Source organism: Accipiter gentilis, chromosome 6 (genome assembly GCF_929443795.1).
Source record: "Accipiter gentilis chromosome 6, bAccGen1.1, whole genome shotgun sequence".
NCBI classification, from domain to species: domain Eukaryota; kingdom Metazoa; phylum Chordata; class Aves; order Accipitriformes; family Accipitridae; genus Astur; species Astur gentilis.
This window is the reverse complement of record NC_064885.1, coordinates 44,754,105-44,771,304: the sequence shown is the minus strand read 5'-3', so window position 1 is coordinate 44,771,304 and position 17,200 is coordinate 44,754,105. Positions and strand designations below refer to the sequence as shown.

At 38.1% G+C, this 17,200-nt stretch overlaps 1 protein-coding gene across 2 annotated transcripts in view; it reads left to right on the top strand.

Annotated features, from left to right (window-relative positions):
• RNF13 (ring finger protein 13) overlaps positions 1 to 17,200 on the top strand; it is a 46,927-nt gene that overhangs the window by 24,330 nt on the left and 5,397 nt on the right. For both annotated transcript variants that reach the window (XM_049802339.1, XM_049802340.1), the window contains 2 exons: positions 429 to 534; positions 5,861 to 5,954. In XM_049802339.1, the coding sequence (XP_049658296.1) occupies positions 429 to 534; positions 5,861 to 5,954 (200 nt within the window). The remainder of the gene's footprint in view (positions 1 to 428; positions 535 to 5,860; positions 5,955 to 17,200) is intronic.

Here is a 17,200-nt window from a genome sequence, read left to right as displayed (position 1 = left end):
CAAAGGGTGCACTTTACCATGCTTCATGATTTGAAACTAAACCTCCCGTATAATCCAAAATGCTTTAGTAAATAAGAATGATTTTGCACTATCTTTGATTGTTGTGTTATATTTTTCTCATTCTGCTATCAAAGCAGCTATGATGTTGTTTTCCTGGTTGCTTTAGATTTATTTATGATTTAAGTCAGTAAGTAGTTTTAACTCAAAAAATGTTCTAAGAAACATTGCTTTATCCTTTTATTTAATTGACTTCATGTTATGTGGATATCAGCTGAATTTTCTATGTTGTTGTGCACAGGTAGATATTCCTTTAGTGTGTCTAGTGATGACCTTTTATTTTAATGGGTTTTTTTCATTGTATTTATTATTTAATTCATTGTTCATTAAATTCTAACCTATTAGAAAGTGTTATCTTTTTCTCCCCACAGTGGCCATGTTGTGTTAATCCCAGAGTTCAGTCTTCCTTTGGAGTACTACTTAATCCCTTTCTTAATAATAGTAGGGATCTGTCTTATTCTCATCGTCATATTTATGGTAAGTTCCTTCTTTTAATAAGTTTTTTTTTTCTTTCAAACAAATCATTGCAGAACTGTCACTTACTGAAGTTAAATGAAGGGGTATTGTAAAGGAACAGCGAAAGCTTTGTGTACTGTACATATCTATACCATGCTTACCTGTAATCTTTTATTTTCTCAGTACAATACACAGGTACAGGATTTTGGCAAAGGGATATCAGGAGCCCTTAGGATGTTCTGTCTGGCATATAACTACTTAGAAAGAATTGTCCCCACTGCTACTCTTCTACCACACAAGTGCTTTCTTTGTTGCCCCATAAAGAATGACCTGTCCTTGTGCTCTCAAACACTGACAGTATGTCCCACCTCACCAAACTTGTACTACTTAATAAACATTAGTTCCACTGTTACACAGTGCATGTCCCACCATTTTTTTACTGCAGGTATAGTAATCGGTCAGCAAGCTCAGAACCTGTTACAGCATATAGCATATATCTTAGAGCATATACATTACCTATAGAGGTTCTCAGTTGGGCACGTCTCCTATAAAGAAAAAATAGTATAGCTATATATTATTTCAGAATACTGACATCCCACTTTTTGGAGTCTCTGCTGGTCTCTGACCAATTTATTATTTTATCTTTTGTTAAAAATCAAGTAATGCATCAACTGTTCTATAACATTTTCTTAAAATAGTTCTTTCTGTGTTACTGGTTTTTGCACTGCAAGTTATGTATTTCAGAACACTTTAGTGTGAAGTGGGCTTTAGCATAAATCCTGGGCATGCTTGGCACAATCCAAATTGCAGCAGCTGTCTGAAAACAAAGCAGAAGCGATCAACTTGAGGTGATGTAAAATTCACCAATGCTTTGTCTGACTTCATGGTGATAACCTTGATCATAGAGGACTTTGTTTCAGTTAATTAGGTGAACGTATATCCTTATCTTTGTATCCTGAAGGTCAGCAGTTTGAGGTAAGGAGAGATGGTATTTCTAAAGGAGAGTGGTCACCAGAGATAATATTCTGTGAACATCTGTTGTTCCGAGATCATCAGTATTCCAACTTGAGCTTCACTAATAATCTGCTTATAGTGCACCTAAGTTGAAAATTCAAGCAAAACATTGGTTATCTAAGAAATAGAGTGAAGGCGGCGGCTATGAAAGTAGTATCATTTTGCAAGTCATAAGTACTGGCTTTGCACCCTGTCAAAATATGGTGTGAAGCACTGATCTGTCATTTTTTAGAAAGGTACTAATTGGTGAATGAAGAGAAAGGCAATAAGAATAGTTAGGGGGTCTCTTTTAATAAAAGAATGATTTAGAAGGTTACCAGTTGTCATGGTTTAACCCCAGCCAGCAACTAAGCACCATGCAGCTGCTCGCTCACTCCCCCTGCCCTGAGTGGGATGCAGGAGAGAATCGGGGGGGGGGGGGGGGGGGGGGGAGTAAAACTTGTGGGTTGAGATAAAAAGTTTAATAGAACAGAAAAGAATAAAATAATAATAACACTAGTAAAATGACAATAGTAATAATAAAAGGATTGGAATATACAAGTGATGCACAACATGATTGCTCGCTGACACTACTTAGCCACAACTGAAACCATCAGTGTGTTATCAAGATTCTTCTCGTACTGAACCCAAAACATAGCACTATATCAGCTACTAGGAAGACAATTAACTTTATCCCAGCCAAAACTAGGACACTGTTGAAGAGAAGACTAATGAAGGAGGGGGGACATACGAAAACTGTAATCATGAGTGTGAGCTTGACTTTTATCACGACCACTACTGTGGAAATCTGGCAACAAAAGAGGTGGTTTTTACTCTCAGGATATTTCTTCGTATCTTGCTTCAGAGTTTTTCACCAGTTCAGCTGAGCTAAACAAATTTGTAAAGTGTTTGTCTTTAGGGCATAAGTGAGTTTTCTCAGCAGCAGCCATAGAATCACAGAGTGGTTTGGGTCAGAAGGGACCTTTAAAAATCATCTTGTCCACCCCCCCCACTGCCATCAGCAGGGACGTCTTTCGCTAGACCAGGTTGCTGAAAGCCCTGTCCAACCTGACCTTGAACACTTCCAATAATGAGGCATCCACACCTTCACTTGGCAACCTGTTCCATTGTCTTGCTACCAGCATCATAAAAACTTTCTTCATTATATCCAATCTAAATATACTGTCTTTTGTAGATACTGATTCTTTTAAATTTGCCTTTTAAGAGCTGGATCTTTTTGTATCAGCATGCTGATGCTCTGAATTAAAACAGTTTTTTACTTAATATGTGAATTTGAAAGTTCCAGACTCCAAATAAAATATATAGGGAAGAACCATCTGTACAATCCAAAAGGAATAAACAGATGCTAGGCAGGATTAGCTGGGAGGAGGGGAAATAAACATTTGGTGAGGAAAACTTAAGGCATTTAAATTCGCCTCCAGTTTCCTTGCTTATGCAGTGGGAGGAAATGTAAAAAAGGGCATGTCTGTAAACTATGATTAAGAATTTATTTTTCCAAATATGTCCCATTTATAAAAGCAAAGTCTTTGAGAGACCTGAATTTCGCTTCTGTTAGTGTCAATAGCTAGTCAGTGCTAAAATGAATGGTTCTTTCCATGTCATTGAGTTGTAGAGGAAAACCAGACAGGAACCAGGAGAAAGTTCTATTGTATGTCTGCAAGTTGGGGTTACCTATACTATGTATTTGGACAGATGTTCGAAGGGTTTAGGAAAGAGGTTACATAATGTTGGAAATGCCAAAATCCATCTACACAGCTCATGTTAAACTGTGAGAGGAAAAAAAAGCGGAGAGGTATTTGAAAGCATTTTCCAGAGTGTAGTACAGGTTCGAGGGGGGAACAGGATAAGATCAGGCTCGCTAAAACTATGGGGAGGATGGATGGATGGTGTGCTGGTGAGGGCTTTCACTCTGCTCCATGACATACCGAGTACACCAGCACGTGTCTGAAATGTGTTTATGCTAACATAAGCAGTGTGACAAATAAACAAAAGGAACTAGAAGCTTTAGCTCACTCCCAGAGCTACATCATCATTGGCATAAGTGAGACTTAGTGGGAAGAGTCCTGTGATTGGAGCGTTGTGATGGATGATTACAGGCTTTTTGGGTGAGATAGGCAGGACAGGCGAGGCGGAGGGGTAGCACTGCCTGTAAAGGAGGGGTTGGACTGTACAGGGCTTGCAGTTGGGGATGAAATGGCTGAGAGCCTCTGGGTAAGGATTAGAGGAAAAGCTAATAAAGTGGATGTTGTTGTCTTTTTTTAACACCAGTGATGGGCCCTGGGACCGCCAGAGCCCTGGGCTTATGGACCGTGACTGGGGAAGTGATAAGGTCCCAGGTGACTTTGAACTTTACAGGATTTGCTGCTGCAACTCAATGCACATAAGTCTGTAGGGCCTGATGGGGTTCATCCCAGGGTACTGAAGGAGATGGCTGATGTTACTGTGAGACCTCTCTCGGTTATTTGTCAACAATCTTGGGGAATTTGGAGAGGTTCCCATTGACTGGAAGCTAGCAAATGTTATTTGTCCTTTTTTCAAGAAGATGAAAAAGACCGACCCTGGTAATTACAGGTTTGTCAGTCTCACTTCATTGCCTGGTAAAATTATGGAGAAAATTATTCTGGGAGTTCCTGAGAAGCACTTGAAAGATGATGTGGTCATCAGTCAAAGCTGTCATGGGTTCACGAAGGGAAATTCAGTCCTTACTAACTTAATATCCTTTTGTAACAAGGTTACCCACCTAGTGGATAAAGGGAAGGCAGTAGATGTGTGATGTTGTGGGGTTTTGGGTTTCTTTGTTTTTGAGTTATGTTTTGTTTTGTTTTGAATTTTTTTGTTGTTTGTTTGATTGTGTTTTTAAGCAAAGCTTTTGATACTGACTTTTACAGTATCCTTCTGGACAAACTATCCACTATAGAGCTAGACACGTACACAATAAGATGGGTGAAAAATTGGCTGAAAGATTAGGCTCAGAGTTGTAGTAAATGGGGTAACATCTGGCTGGCAGCCAGTCATTAGTGGTGTTCACTAGGATTCAACTTCATGACCAGTTCTTTTCAATGTTTCTATCAGTGACCTGGACGCAGGAGTTGAGTACACACTAAGTAACTTTGCCAGTGGTACTAACTTAGGAGACGTTTCCCTTGAGAGTAGAGAGGCCTTAAGAGAGAGATCTTGATAGATGAGAGCACTGGACAATTAATTGGTGTGGTGAACTTGATCCCAGGGAGGTTCCAGATTGGATTTGGTCCTCTATAATTTGTGGTTTTGGCCCTGCTTCTTCCAGGAAATCTTGTTTTTAACGAAGAAATGTATGTGGGACTCTCTGATTGTGACCAAGTATATGAATTACAGCAGAAAATCTGCAGTTTATGCATACAGCTCGTAGTTTAGCTGGGGTAGAAAGAGTCTGAACTAACAGTTTAGATCCAAATATGCTTAAAAATTGAGGCCAGGTGTGATGCAGGATAAATAAATCTTATTTTGTCAAAACCAATTACAGTTTCAAATGGTCCTATTAATATTTGTCCATAATATACATATATTCATACTTTTAAAAAAATAATCTGAAATATATCGATGCCTTTCAGGGATTCCTAAAGTGAGAGATATTAATGCTGTTATAATATTAATATTATCTCAATGTTTATCTTATCCACAGTGTAGGTAGGTATAGAGCACCTCTGCAAATTTCAAAAAACTTGTTAGTGTGTATACTTTGGTTGAGCCCTTTTTGTTTGTCTGTCATTGTATTTGAAAAGAATGTTCTATCACAGGTGCTAGAATTAGAAACTGAATGGAAATAGCATTAAGGACTATTAAGAAAATGAAAACAGAATCTTGAAGACAGCAAGTAACTAGGGCTTGAAGTAACCCCTTTACTCCTCCCCAAACTACATCCAGATACTATGAAAACAGTTCTGATGAACATGGGAATAATCCTCAAAAAGAGCTGTAATGATCTAAAACTGCAAGCAAAAATCAGTCAAACTTGATGAGTTGTGTTTTTGTTCTGAAATGTGCCATCCTACTGTGCATGGGCCTCAGTAGAGGATTGCAGCAATGGCCATTATTTTATATAGTATGGACAGTTTGTTTTTTTTCTCTTTCTAAAAAAGCTTGTGTATTTTAAGTTTCAAGTGTGATCATCGAGAACATCCTTTAGACTTGTGTGGCTTCATCCTTGAGTCCAGGCAAAGGAAGAGGCGATTCAGTTTGAGCTGGGGGTTCCCATTTGACTAACTTACTGTGAAGACTCATAAATTGAAAGTTTTATTGCTCTTTTATTGTTTTAATTTACTGTTCACATTGTCTTACTTATGTCTGTTTCCAGATCACAAAATTCGTGCAAGACAGACACAGAGCAAGAAGGAATCGGCTTAGGAAGGATCAGCTTAAGAAACTTCCTGTACATAAATTTAAGAAAGGCAAGTGGATCATTTTTTGTTGAACTAATTAGACCCCATTGTTTTTAACACCAAAAGACCTCTAAATTGAGACTGGTTTTAGTTTTGGAGACAGTTTTGGGTGCTTTTGAAATAGATAGAGTTTGGAGTGAAAACACACAAAAAGTTTGACTTGATCCTGTTCTCACTGAAATAGAGGTGTTCTAACATTTCTTTAATGGAAGCAGAACAGATGCCATATGCAGACTGTGGCTGGGAATTAAAATGTTGCTTAATAAACTACAAAATCAGTACAGAAATTCCGCAAAACTGCCTTTGTTGCGCTGTCATTAACAGTGACCGCAGCAGTCAGTCACTGTGATACATCATTTCCATTATTTGGAAGTCCCACCTGGAGTACTGCATCCAGCTGGGAGTCCTCAGTACAAGGAAGACATGGACCTGCTGGAGTAGGTCCAGAGGAGGCCACGAAGATGATCCGAGGGCTGGAACACCTCTGCTCTGAGGACAGGCTGAGGGAGTTGGTGTTGTTCAGCCTGGAGGAGAGAAGGCTCCAGGGAGACCTTCTTGCGGCCTTTCAATATATAAAGGGGGCTTATAAGAAAGATGGAAAGAGACTTTTTAGTAGGGCCTGTTGCAATAGGACAAGGGGTAATGGTTTTAAACTAAGAGAGGGTAGATTCAGAGTAGATATAAGGAGGAAATTTTTTACAGTGAAGGTGGTGAGGCACTGGAACAGGTTGCCCAGAGAGGTTGTGTCTGCCCCATCCCTGGAAGTGTTCAAGGCCAGGTCTGATGGGGCTCTGAGCAACCTGGTCTAGTGGAAGGTGTCCCTGCCCAGGGCAGGGAGGTTGGAACTAGGTGATCTTTAAGGTCCCTTCCAACCCAAACCATTCTGTGATTCTATGATTATTTGTCTGGAAACTGATAAATACTAGTGGCATGTAAGTTGCCTGAAATTGTAGAGACTATAAAAACAAAACTGTCTTGTGGGTATAATTTATCTGCTTTTCCAGAGGAGTGGTCCTTTCATTCAATCACAATAATTCTGTGAGGGCAAGAGTGACTCAAATTTAATATGAAAATACTTGCTGTTGTGATTCTTTGTAGTGATTCATTTTATGCAAGATCTAATGATAAGATGAGAAATAAAGCTGTAGTAAGTTACTTTATTCAATGAAATAAAGTCCTGCCTTAAGTCCTTCTCTATTGTAGTCTACTCTTCTAAAGTAGAAAATACTCTGCTACTTTTCTACGCCATTTTGGGTTTTTTTAAATGGGTTACCATTTTACCATCTGATTGTTTGTTCATATGAGCTATTGCAAGGTAGGAGAAGAAAAGGTGGAAAAAGTACTTAATTGAAATGATTGATTACTACTACATGACGCGTGTCTAGAGAATGTATCTGCTGAGGCACAAAGACCATGTTAGGGGATATGCCTGGATTCAAGGATAGAATCGCTTACTGTTCTTTGCCCTTGATAAAGCCAACCTGCATTATTAATGACATTGCTCTCACTTTGTGCAAAGCAGATGTTCAGTTTGAGCGGATATAGTATTTATGCAATGTTAGTCAGCCTCATGGAAAGAAAAAAAATTTTTAAAAGTGTTTTCCTCTGCAGGGTTGACTGAACCTTGCTGTAATGACCTATCGTTACAGATTTAAAATTAAGTCTAAAAAATTATCTTAAGCCAATGAAGCTAATATTAACTTTGTTTCCTCTTACTGATTCCCTGTGCAACCTAATTAAAATAAAAATACAAAGTAAATTATGTTGTACTTTAAAGAGAAATTTGCAAGGAAGAAGTTGCTTCAATGAAGTCAGTTAATGTCTTTTTCATTTTTTTGTGTGCATCTGTAATAACTCTCTCAGAATTACATGACTAAGTAGCCAGTGTATGAAAATATCTCTTTTGTTTTCGTTATTCTCCTTCCTCTTTGCTTTTGCTGAATATTACACAATATGAATTGTTTGGAGCTCAGCCAGTCATTTTAAAGTAAACCTGGCTGTAAATATCCAGGTATTCACTGCATTCAGTGGCTTAAAAAAAGAAAAAGCTTTTTTTTTCAACTAGGATTTCAGTTTCTTTAAGCAAACGATCACTTTGGCTCTACTGCTATGAAATTAAACACTTACTTTAAGTCCTTTTACTAAAAGGACAAAATTTGACCCAGTGCTTGCAGTATGTTACCTTTGGCAATTACAATAAAAAATATATATTGCTTCATGCTTCTTTGTGAAAGATAGGATTTCTCAAGACATTATTGCAAAATCCATTCACTTCAGTCTTGATGATATATCCAAATGATCTTACCTTTTGCCTTTGGAAGGATGGGTGAAAGTAACTCCTGTGGACTATAATGCTGGTTTTAGGAGTGCTGGATTTTCTTTTGTCTCCAGTGTATTCTTAAAAATCTGTTTGTATGAAAACAGATTGAAATGTTAGTCAAATACTGAAGCTAAGACACCATAGATACTGGTTCTTCTCTTTCTTGCACTGCTTTTTGTATCATGAATCACTGCCTAATAAATGGTTTCACTGCTCTGTAAAAGGTTTTTTAAGGGAAAGCTGGCTTTAGTGGATTTCTAGAATTTAATTGGTTGATAGGCGAATAATGATGTAATGAAGATGATTCTTCTGTAGGGGTTGTTGCACTCTTGACATTCCTAAAGAGTTGTTGACACAGAAAATACATGAGTCATCTCTAAATAGGATTTGAGTCAAATACCACTGTAATACATGGGAATTTTTTACTAATTTCAGTAGGCTTTAGATCAGGCTCTTAGCATTTCTGTAATGAGTAAAGAATGCAGTAACAAAAGATGTGGCATTGACTATCTTTGCAAAGTCCTAATCAACAAGCCTCGCCTTTGAATAATTCCCCAGAATGCAACGTACACTATATTAAAATCTGGTTTCTACACCAAGAGTATTGGGGGAGTTGTTTTGTTGTGGTTCCTTACAAAATGGATTACATTTTGGTCATACAAAAGTTAGTGGGAGTTGATACCTTTTGTACGATGTCTTTATAACAAAAGTGAACACAGCAAAAAAGACATCCATTTCATGTGCCTGTAATTTGATCATTAGCAAATGTGAAAATTCTGAAAATAATAGCTTAGAAAAAATACAGGTTAGAAATTTTGTGAATTGGTATATATTGTAGAATTTATTTTTGGTAATATATAATATTATTTGCAAGCTAGCTTGACTTTACACTAAAATGGGATCTCAGCCAAGACTGAAAAGATTTTAGATCTTAACTGCAATGAAATTACACTGTAACCTCTCACTCTGTAGGAAAGAAAATACCATAAATTTAGTGAAGATAGAATGCTACAAAAGAAAGAGATGTGTGGGCATATTATTAAGAACTTAAAAATTAACAAAGCAATTTTTTTCTATATTGAGCATCAAAAGTTAGGATCCTAAATGAGTGGTTAGATACCTGATAAAGAATACAGAATTTGGGAGTTGCTACATCCAAAAGACTTCTAAAAATGGAGCTGTTTGATTAGGTGTTTATGAAAGAAGAGCTTAACTTTAGACAGTTAGCTTTTAAATGCTTTATGTACATGTGGAAAAAAGCCCCAACATATGTGACAAAGAATAAGCTGTAAGAGTACATATTTTTTAAGCAAATACATATTTTTAAGTATTGAATTTTTGTGTACTTGTGTATCAATCTGCATATAAAGATACGATTGAGCAATAGTGGGAAATAGATGTATCTCAATGCCTTTTAAAAATCTACTCCAGAGTAAGTGCAGTTCTGTGTTTTACTAGGTATTCCTAAACTGATTTTTTTACCCTGCAAATGGGATTGTAACTGATCTAATTACTGTTCATTACTGACCCATCTGCTTGACTGCACAGTACAGTTAGGGTCTAACAGAGAAAACAAGACATAAGGTCTACCGAAGTCTTGGCAGTTTTATTTTCTGCATTTTTCATTGTTCAAAAGTACACATATATGTGGATGGGTAATTCTGTGTTTCTGAAAATATTTTTTTATTTATTTATATGTGCCAAGTAGTTAGAAGATAACTTTTCTTACTAAAGACTTTCATACACAGTTTATATAAGCAAGATACTTCCTTTTTTCCCCCTGATTTTTGGTGGTTCTGAGCCAGCTTCTAAAATACAGTAATGGGTATTTGAGAAAAAGTTGTCTGCAAAGTGTCCCTTTTAAAAATTAAATCTTCTGTTCTTTGAGGGTCACGTAGTCAAGGAGGCGAAGCTAACTAGGAGACTAGTCAAAGAGGCTCCAGGATTCCAAGAGAAATCATACAGGTCTCAGCACTGAGGAGGGCTGGCGTTTCTGGTCCCGGCTGCTGCATGGGCTTGCCTTCCTTCCCCAAGCCACAATGAGAGCAAGAATCTGGGTAATAGTGTTAATTAATTTGTGCGATGACCTGTTGGAGAAATGCAGCAGATGGACTGCAGTGGGCGGATGCAGTGGGTGCAGGTGAAGCAGCTGGGCTGAGGGCTTGTTGCAGATTACTGCGCAGTGAAGGATGGGGCTGTGAAGCTGGGGGAGGCAGCCTGGGATACGCAGCCTTGGCAAGAGTCAGAGGAATACCTTTCTTGCAGTTAGCCAGTATGAGGTCAGGTACACCTGTGGCCTCCGTGTTTGACAACTTTAGCACTGGCCTTACTGAGAAAACTTCATCAGTATTTGCCTGGCCGAGGAGTGGATGTGATGCTTTACCACTCCGTTTTTTTTTTTTTTCTCTGAATGTGCTGTTCTTCATTTGCCAGGGGGTGCCTTAGTGAGATCAGCCTAGTCAAGAAAAGTGTGCTATCATTTTTTAGGACTTTCTTACACATGTTGAATGACTGGTGGGGGAAAAAAGATAGCTGTATTATTTGAAGGTGTTTTTTTTTCTGAGATACGATGCCCTTGACAATACTGACTAACGGTTGACGTTCATTTGCGTTGAACATAACAATGTGCTGATTATAAATGATCCATGAACATGGTTTGACTAATAGAAACAATGGAGAGAAGGAACATCATGGCAAAAGAGGAAGTGATTTTTTTAGGAAAGCTATAGCTGAAATACTTCACTGTGTTACTTTAGACGAAAACTCGTACTTCGGTGATGCAGGTCTGGCAGTGGTGAACTCCATGTAATATCTCTGACTTTTCCTGCCTGCCCATGAGGCTTTTTTCTTTCTCCTGCTTTTCCTTTATCTTCTCTTGTTGTTGTATAGTAACTATCAGGAAAACTGTTTATAAGTGGTCCTCATGCCCACTGTGCTTATTTTCTGAAATGCCAAATTACAGCAATGTTATTTTCCAGTGGTGGTCATCAGCTTTGCCTTTATGTTGAATAATATGTATTAAGAAAAATAACATTAATCACACTTCACAGACTTTCTGTGCTACCACAGAAGCCCTTGGAATTTACCTTTTGGGAAACGTGAGAATTTGGTTTTAATCATGGACTTCTGTTACTTGGAGAATAGACCTATGAACTAGGAGATCCTGAGTTGCAACTTCTACTCTGATTTACTGTATGCCAAGATAAAATAATTACAATCTCTGTCTGCTTTCTTTTCCATCCCTATAAAGTAGGATTGAGAATATTTACTTTGCAGTGCTCTTGTGGAAATTGAGTACTTAGTATTGATAGAGCATTGCAACATTATGATACTTTTTTTTTTCATTAATCTTCCTTTTATTGCCTTTATGGTTTTTAAAAAAAATTGTAATGAAAGCAGTGTAATTCATACATAGGTACTAATCCCTGTAGTTTACCTTTGCTGATAGTGAAGCACATTGTGTGCTCCTTCACTTTCTCTGCACTCTTGCCTCCCTCCTTTTTTCCCTGTCAAACCACTAGCTTTAGCAAACCTGTAATTTAAACAATTTGCTGTGTCTTTGTTAATTATACCCATACTGCTGGCTGGCTGGTTTATTTTGTGTGATCTATAATAATGCAGAAGTCAGGTAGTAGGTAACACAAGACCTTACTGCATTAGAGGTCAGTCCATTATTACATAGGTGTGGATAGTTTTTAGCATCTATCTTACATCCACAAATAGAGAAATCCTTTCAATAACATGAAGAACTCACCTAAGGATATCTTATGTGCCTTGGTTTCGTATCTGCTATATAATTGAGTACTATTTAAAATATTTTGTTGGTTTTATACCTTTGGAAGGGAGGAAGTTTAGAAGTTCTTGCTCTGTTTTTTTTTTATTTTAAAGTGGAAGTGTTAGGCACAGGTAAAAGATAGATTCGCTAGAAATTCTGTCATGGTCACCATAAAATATGAGAAATAAGTGTAACCAATATTTTGGAAAAATGAGAGGGCTCATCTTGCATTCCTTTCCTTATTTGGGGAGTTTAGGTTGCACAGGGAATACAAAAGCAAGCCTTGTGAATGAGGCAAGAAAAGAATTGTATGCAAGTAGCCTTCCCTTACTACCTTCCAAATATATAGTTAGTACCACAGTGGATAGCCCTTCACATGCTGTATGTTTCTTCTGTTTTCATCTCTAATAGATGTCAAGTTTCAATTTTTTTGTGTAGTACTTCTGAAATATTGAAGTCCTTAAGGAAAAAAAAAAAAATATCGTTTTAGCAGAACAGCAACACATGACAGTCATGATCCTGTGTAAGATCCTCTTCCATATTTTCCATCCTGTAGAACAGAGATTCTAGATAAACAACACCAGGTGTTGTATGTATTTTTAAAAAAATTGACAGCACCTTTAGAAAAGCCCAGAATAGAACTATTTCCATGAACATGCTTTATACTGAAAATTTTTAAGTCTACAGAATGTTAGTTGCTGTAGACTTCAGAGAATTCTGTGCACAACAATACAGGATTCTATAGTAAAATAATTCCCTGCACTACAAAAATCAATCATGTATGATTTTGATTTTTTTTATACATAGTCAATGACATTTTGACATGGGAATGATGCAAAAGGTACCTGCCAATAATGCAGCTAACCACAAATTCAGATAAATTAAACAGCCCTATTGTTAATGAGCTGCCTCAGTTATTAGCTAACTTTTATTAACATCTAAAAAAGAAGGCTTGCAAAAATCCTGAATCAAGGCAGAGGAGCACTTGCCTTCTATTCTGGTAATGTGGAATATAAGCCGTGTCCTTATTTAAAAGTTGAAGCTACAGTTATTTCTATATGAATGTAGGAATCGTATTAGGCTACTACTGTAATTCTTCAGTTTGTTTTTTATGATTTTTTTTTTCTTAATGAGGAAGTATTCAAACATGATCAAGACTAATCATGCGAGTTAAAGATTGTTTACAGACTAAAAGGGAGAAGCTGTTATACTGCATTTATTTGTCTGGCAGGTTTCTGCGTTTTGGAATTAAAAATGCTTAAGATTTTTTTTTAACATCTACAAAGTTGGGGTTTTTTTTCTCAGCAAAGTGTATTGTTACACAGTTAATGAAAAATCCTGGTCAAGTTCCTTTTTAGAACTTTGTATTGAATTTTTAGCATTTGTGCTTTATTAATGATCTTATTCTGAACATATAAACAAAAAAAAAGTACATCTTTGCCTCTTTTCTGTCACTGAACAACTTCGTTTTGCTGATTCTCTTTCCCCGAAAACTGACTTTCATGTAATACTTGAAATCTGAGCTGATGATAGCGATTAATCTTTTGTGCCTCTACCTCACTGATGAGTCACCAGTGTTATTTCTGTTAGCTTTCTGCAGCTTCCCTGGAAAGCTCAGCTCTTCTGTTGCTGGTGCACAGCTCTCAATTTTCCTACTGTGATGTACTTAGTCTCCTTACATGTGCTAAACAGATACAGAACAACCATGCTGAGTTGCATATGAAAACTAAGTTTTTCTTTGAAAACTGACTCTAAATACCCAATGTAGCTACTTTTGCCATCTGTAGAAAACCATTGGGTTTAGCAGCATGGTATCAAAAGAAATTTTGAGCTGAGTTTCCAGAAATTCTCTCCTGCCATGTAGTTTCATTACAGTAAAGGGAAAGCTCTGCTACTGCTTGAGCTTTTGTGTTGAAATGACATCCCTGACTAATGCAAAATCTGCCTGCTTCCTTCATTTGCAAGTTTCTTGATAACATAGGATAAGCTCATGACCCAAATGTGGGCCTGCTATAGCTACACATTATTGAAATCTGCCCCATTATTTCCACCTTAGCCCCAAAACAACACTTTGACAACTTGTGTATTAACTCTTTTGAACAAGCTTGAGTGTGAACTGTGCCTCTGATTTGTCCCCCGTTGATCTCAGTCTCATGTATGTAATCTGGACAGTGCTTTGGGAAGTAACATGGGAATTGCTGTGGGGAAAAAAACCCCAAACTAAATTTGTGCTAAAAAGTGTTGTGTCACAAGTTACTGTGTGTGATGTGTGTGTTGAAAGGTGAACTAAGTGAGAGATTTTTGTGGCTGTTAACTCTAGCTCTAGCACTTGTCAGTCTTATGGACTTAAATCTGACATCTCCAATGTCAAATCTCAGTGATGTGCAGCAAGGAAGTTTTAGTGCAGTGGGCAGTTCAGAAAAGACTTGGTAGAAGTTTACTGGGAGAGGATTAAGTTGACACTGTGGGGAACAGGAGTGGAGAATTGAGTTGTGAGGATGGCTGATGAGCTAACACTTGTGGGATGGATGGGGCTCAGGTTAGGTGGAATTTAGAAGGAGCTGGAAGAGGTTGGAAGGAGATGGGGAAAGCTGCCCTGAGGAGCACTGGGAACAAGATACGCTGTCTCAACCCTTCTTTCTTTTACCTTGAGGTGACAAGATCACAGGGGCTTCATTTCTCTTAGAGGGGTCTCTGCCTTGCTGTATGCTTTTTTCCCCGCTTGTATTTTGATATACAAGTGAACCTTCTCTGCACATACCCTTTCTGATGGGGATCTACATCTCCTTACTTCCCTAGCTCCTCTGCTGTATGGTAAAACCTAGGATCTTACCTAGCCCTGAATATGGTGAAAATGTAAACTGCTGAGCACGGGAAAATTAAGAAGCAGCTGTGAAGACAGTACAGGTTGGGAACAGGCAGACTTAGTGGGTTAGGAGTGCTATTACACATACTTAGCCAAAATATGCAGAGAGAGTGACATAGTTCTTTGCGACCACGCCCAGGATATTGCAGGCTGTATCTGGGGTGTCCATCCTTTGGGCAAGGTGGGCCATATAGTCTTTTTTTCCTGAGGCACTATCATTGTTGCCTTTCCTTATCATAAATTGTATAACCAGGATGCAGGCACTCTAGCACCGCATGTTGAGCACATGACTGCTCTTATGATAGGATGTACAAATACGCATTGGATCAGTTGACCCTGTAACTACCCAGTCCCTTAACCAAACATGTGTTAGTCAAGTGATAGGAAAGCTTGCAGTTTAGTCTGCTGGCACATGTGCTTCTAGCCGTGTGATGGGGAGGACTTAATAGGGGGAGAGGTAGGCTGGGCCAGACTAATTATTTTTTTCTGGTACACTGTAGTTTTGGGCATCTAAGGAATGCTGTGTGGTCAGGAGAGTGTGCAGCCCTAGCAAGCAGCTGCTTGTGAAGAGATGTTGCAGTACTGGACAGTGTTAAGACAGTAAGTTTCAGCTGTCTAAATAAAGTGCTAATGGCATAATAGGAGAAGTACCATCTGGAAATAGTGAGTAGCAGCACTGTATGTGTCCAAGTTGCAAGAGGTGTATGAAAGAAGAGTTCACTAACTTTTGCAGATACAGTGGCTTTGTGCACATGGCCAGAACTTTTCCAGCCTTGACAGAGCTGAGCAAATACTCAACCCAGCTCATGTCAAAGCAAGGGACCCAAGCAGTGACAGGGACCATTTCACTGCTTAAGTACCTCTCAGGGCTTGACCAGGTTAAGTATTCACAAGGCATATAATGAAATATGGCTTATTACAAAATGAAATGGAGCTACTTTTTTTCTTTTTCTTAAAGATGTACTTTGCACTACTCACCTTTAATAATAGAGCCTAGTAATTGACAGCCTTAGACAGGAATTGGGGGATCTAGGTTCAGTTTCCTCCAATGTCTTCTAGGATTAAGATGTCTGTTTCCATCTCCTTCCAGATGCTATTCTCTTAGGGATTTCCTGTGTCATGTATCTAAAGCCTTGACCTAAAACTAGTTTGGGAGAAAGGGGTAGGTTTGGCCCTTTACCGTGATGACCTTCTGATGGTCCTGAAAGGCTAGTTCAGAATCTCACTGCTCCAGTGGTCAAGCTTTCTTTTCACTTCCAACCTAATGATTCCTGGTCAGATGACAGCTATTTTTTCTCTGCCCCACCACCCTGCCCCACTTCTCTCTGTCCATGGTATTGCTCCTTTGTGGTGTTTATAGAGAAAGCTAAATCTCCTTTCAGCCTTCAGATTGTTAGATTAAAATTATCAGGCTATTTTTTTTTCTTGCATGATAGTTTCTCTGTTATGTGCTCATAATATACTTTGTTTCTGTTTGAATGAATCTTTTGAAGATACGGGTGGCCATGATACAGACTACTGAACAGTACTTACTGCTTCTGGGAAGACTACTCTTGATGCTTCCTACTGTTGCATTTTTATTTTTCCCAGTTGTATCACATTAGGAACACTGTAGTGGTCAGTATACTCTGTTTCTTCTCAATTTTTTTTTATAACTGATGAAATCTCAGCTAAAAATCCGCAAGGACATAATCCCTAAATGGATGCACTTGCATGCTATAGTATTGAATTTCATTCATGTACCATTATTCCAGATTTACAGATTTTTCTGTGCTATCCCAGTTACCTTCCTGATGATGCCTACTTAATCATCTTGTATATGTGTAATTGATACACTCCTTGTTTTTGTATCAGTATTATTCCAAAGCAGTGTTGTAAAAAGACAATACCAATTAACTCTCCTTCAGCCTAATGAACTTCTTCCAATACCACCAGTAGCAACTTCCATTTATTCAGGTCCATCTACTAATCCTTGCTAATCTTACTGACAAGGAGCAATCATTTTCACACATAGAACTTCACTGAATATTATACCAAAGTGCACATAGATAAGATGTCATATTTCTAGAAATCAGTTTGCAAAGGCATTGTCTACATTTACTAGGGCCATGCTATATTTGATCCTGTTTTCTCTTTATTTACATAGCTTATCATTCATTATGTGACCTAACTTAAGTTGTGGGCCACTCTGGGAAGGGTCCTTCTCTCTCCCCCTTCTGTTGAGCTTGTATATGCTTCACAGAGGAGAATCCTAGATTCACATGGGCAAGGAAGGCACCCAAAGGTTCAAGACT